At 66.7% G+C, this 2,624-nt stretch overlaps 1 protein-coding gene across 1 annotated transcript in view; it reads right to left on the bottom strand.

The window, feature by feature from the left end:
- GAK (cyclin G associated kinase) overlaps nucleotides 1-2,624 on the bottom strand; it is a 44,213-nt gene that overhangs the window by 14,932 nt on the left and 26,657 nt on the right. Inside the window, exons 15-16 of the mRNA XM_014533466.1 lie at nucleotides 2,546-2,621; nucleotides 1,740-1,873 (exon numbers count right to left, since the gene is read on the bottom strand). Of these exons, the coding sequence (XP_014388952.1) occupies nucleotides 1,740-1,873; nucleotides 2,546-2,621 (210 nt within the window). The remainder of the gene's footprint in view (nucleotides 1-1,739; nucleotides 1,874-2,545; nucleotides 2,622-2,624) is intronic.

The raw sequence follows: 2,624 nt of genomic DNA, 5'->3' as shown, positions 1-2,624 counted from the left end.
CTGCCCCCACCCTTCCACGGCCGCCATGGCGGGCGGCACCCTCCGGCCGGGGGCTGGTTTGTCAGCTGCTCCGCCGAGTTCTCCTCCCTGGTCTTCTCTTGGCTGCTTCCCCCGCTGGCTGCCAGGACAGCAGAGTCTCCCGCTGCCCCGGGTTCTCACGGGACCTTCTGCAATGGCTGCCAGCAGTTTCCGCTCACCTGAGCGTGGCTTCCGCGGGGAGCACGGGCCAGCAGCTGGCCTGCTGTGTCCATCTGGGCTGCTCAATCCTGCTGGGTCCCGAGCACCTGAGGTTTGGTGTGTCGTGACCTTGAGGAAGTTCCCGGCGCCTGGCTGGTCAGGGCTCCGTGACCCCACCCAGGAGGGTGTGGCGGGTGGCATCCAGCGCCTTCTGGGGTCCTCTCCTGCTGGCCCTTGGAGACCGACACGTGGGAGGCGGCCTTCACGGCGCCTGCACGGCCAGGCCCAGCATCTCCAGGCCTCTCCCTCGCAGCCTCCCTGCCTCCCTGCCCTGCAGGTGCCGCCTTCCCTTCAGTGTCTGCAACACCGTCCTCAGCCGCAGTGAACCTCCCGTCAGGCACCTCTGGGCTCCTGCCTGTGCCCCTGGGAGCCACACCCCGACCCATCTGTGAGCGCCCTCGGGGACTTGAGGGTGGATTCCCCAATCTCTGCGGTCTCGCCTGCTTCTGCACACGCGCTGACCACTGGCTGGCCCTCCTCTGGCCCCCGGCTCACATCCTTGGCTTTGACTGCGAACGGGCCCATTTCTCTGAGGGCCAAGCGCTGTTCCTGAGTCTGAAGCTGGTCCCACTGCTTTTTAAGTAGCTCTGCACCCGCGCACGTCCCCGAGGAGGCAGCTGGGGTCGGGGGTCCCAGCGTCAGGCCACTCCCCACTAACAGCCCTCCTCCCACTCTGCCCCGATGGTGAGCGGCTGTTCGCGGGATCCCACGGCGGCTCCGGACCCTCGGCACAGCTGGAATTCAGGAGCAAAAACGGCTCTCAGGCCCACATGGCTCAGTGGCTGAGCGTCAACCCATGAACCAGGAAGTCACAGCTCTATTCCCAGTCGGGGCACGTGCCCGGGTTGTGGGCTGCACCCCTAGTGGGGGCCTGCAGGAGGCAGCCGATGGGTGTTCTCTCGCTGACGTTCCCCTCTCTCTCTCTCTCTCTCTCTCCCTCTCTCTCTAAAAAAATCAATAAAAACATTTTTTAAAAAGACTCGGGTCACATGTTGGAAGGGTCAGCAGTCCTTTTGCTTGGTGGCCTCGCCCACTTTCCCGCGACACAGGACACAGCTGGTGGCCGGCTCCCTGCATCCAGGTGGTCCCACAGCAGGACGGCCTTTCCCCGCCCGCCCACTGTCCACAGGCTGCGCCACCATCCAGGGCAGAAGGAAGGGCCTCAACACCTTCCTTTCTTCCAGCATCACTCGCCCAAACAGACCCACGTGCACAGAGCTGGCAGCCAGAGTGCTGCCCGTCGCCTCAGACACAGGCTTCAGGGGCACACGTGCTACAAGGGCTGGTGCCCGGGAACCGGACAGAGGCACTGCCCGCCACTCAGGACCGAGGAGGCTGACTCTGACCCTCCCTGACCCTGTGGCCGGGCTCCTGTTGGCACAGCAGGGACAGGCCTGGCGCCCCACCCACACTGCCCACCCCTTTCCGAAACCCTTCCAGCCTCCAGGGCCCACGGCGACACCAGGGACACCGCATCCAGTGTCCGACCGCGGACAGGGTACCTTTTGTGGGACGGCCAAATGCCCGGCGGGCAGCGCTTCATGCTGAACATGTACACGGCGGCCTCGGCGGTGCTGAAGAGCCGGCAGAAGCACAGGAAGGAGCAGACGGCCACGGCCGACGCCGCTCTCCCGTCCTAGGAGAGGCACAGGCAGCTCCCTGGGGCCCAGCACGCCTCCCGGGGGCAGAGCACGTCCTCAACGTGCAGACACTCGTCCACACAGACGGGCGCCTTCGTGACGGCGCAGGACGCGGCGTCTCCAACGGGACACGCTTGCCTCACTGCCCCCCACATGCACCCCTCCCTGAGCCCTCCTGGTGTCACTCCCGAGTGAGTCTGCCCAGCACCAGGACAGCTGTGCCGACCTTCGCGCCCACACTCGGCAGGTGCCGTGTGATGCCACACACCTCAGCCTCACTGCGCAGTGGGGTAGGGGTCCCCAGCTGCCGTCAGGAGGGACAGAGGTGGTGCTGCGGCAGCGGCCTCGGGGCAGGGCAGTGGAGAGCCCTGGGGTGCTGCCTCGAGGGGAGACGAGAGAATGCACATGGGGCCACCGCACGCTGCACCTGTGTGGGCAGCTTCCCCAGCAGCAGCTAATGCCCAGGGGCCTGGAGGGGGGCCCTGCTGGGCACCCAGACGCTGCCAGGGGGCATGCGCCAGCCCAGCGCCCCAGGAAGGGGCAGGCTGCTGGTGTCCCACTCCCCACCCGGGCCACCACCCAGGACACTGCCCCATCTGACGCCCGGGGTTCATGACTCCTCCGCCCCCACAGCCCCGGAGCCCTCCTCGAACGCGGCGCACACTCACCGTGCAGTGCAGCACGCACACGTTCTTGTGGTCCTGCCGCAGCCACCAGTGCATGTCCCTGCAGATGCTGTACAGGCTG

This window comes from Myotis brandtii, unplaced genomic scaffold (assembly GCF_000412655.1).
Source record: "Myotis brandtii unplaced genomic scaffold, ASM41265v1 scaffold986, whole genome shotgun sequence".
Taxonomy (NCBI): Eukaryota; Metazoa; Chordata; class Mammalia; order Chiroptera; family Vespertilionidae; genus Myotis; species Myotis brandtii.
The sequence above is the reverse complement of the archived record's forward strand: the minus strand, read 5'-3'. Positions and strand labels throughout refer to the sequence as shown.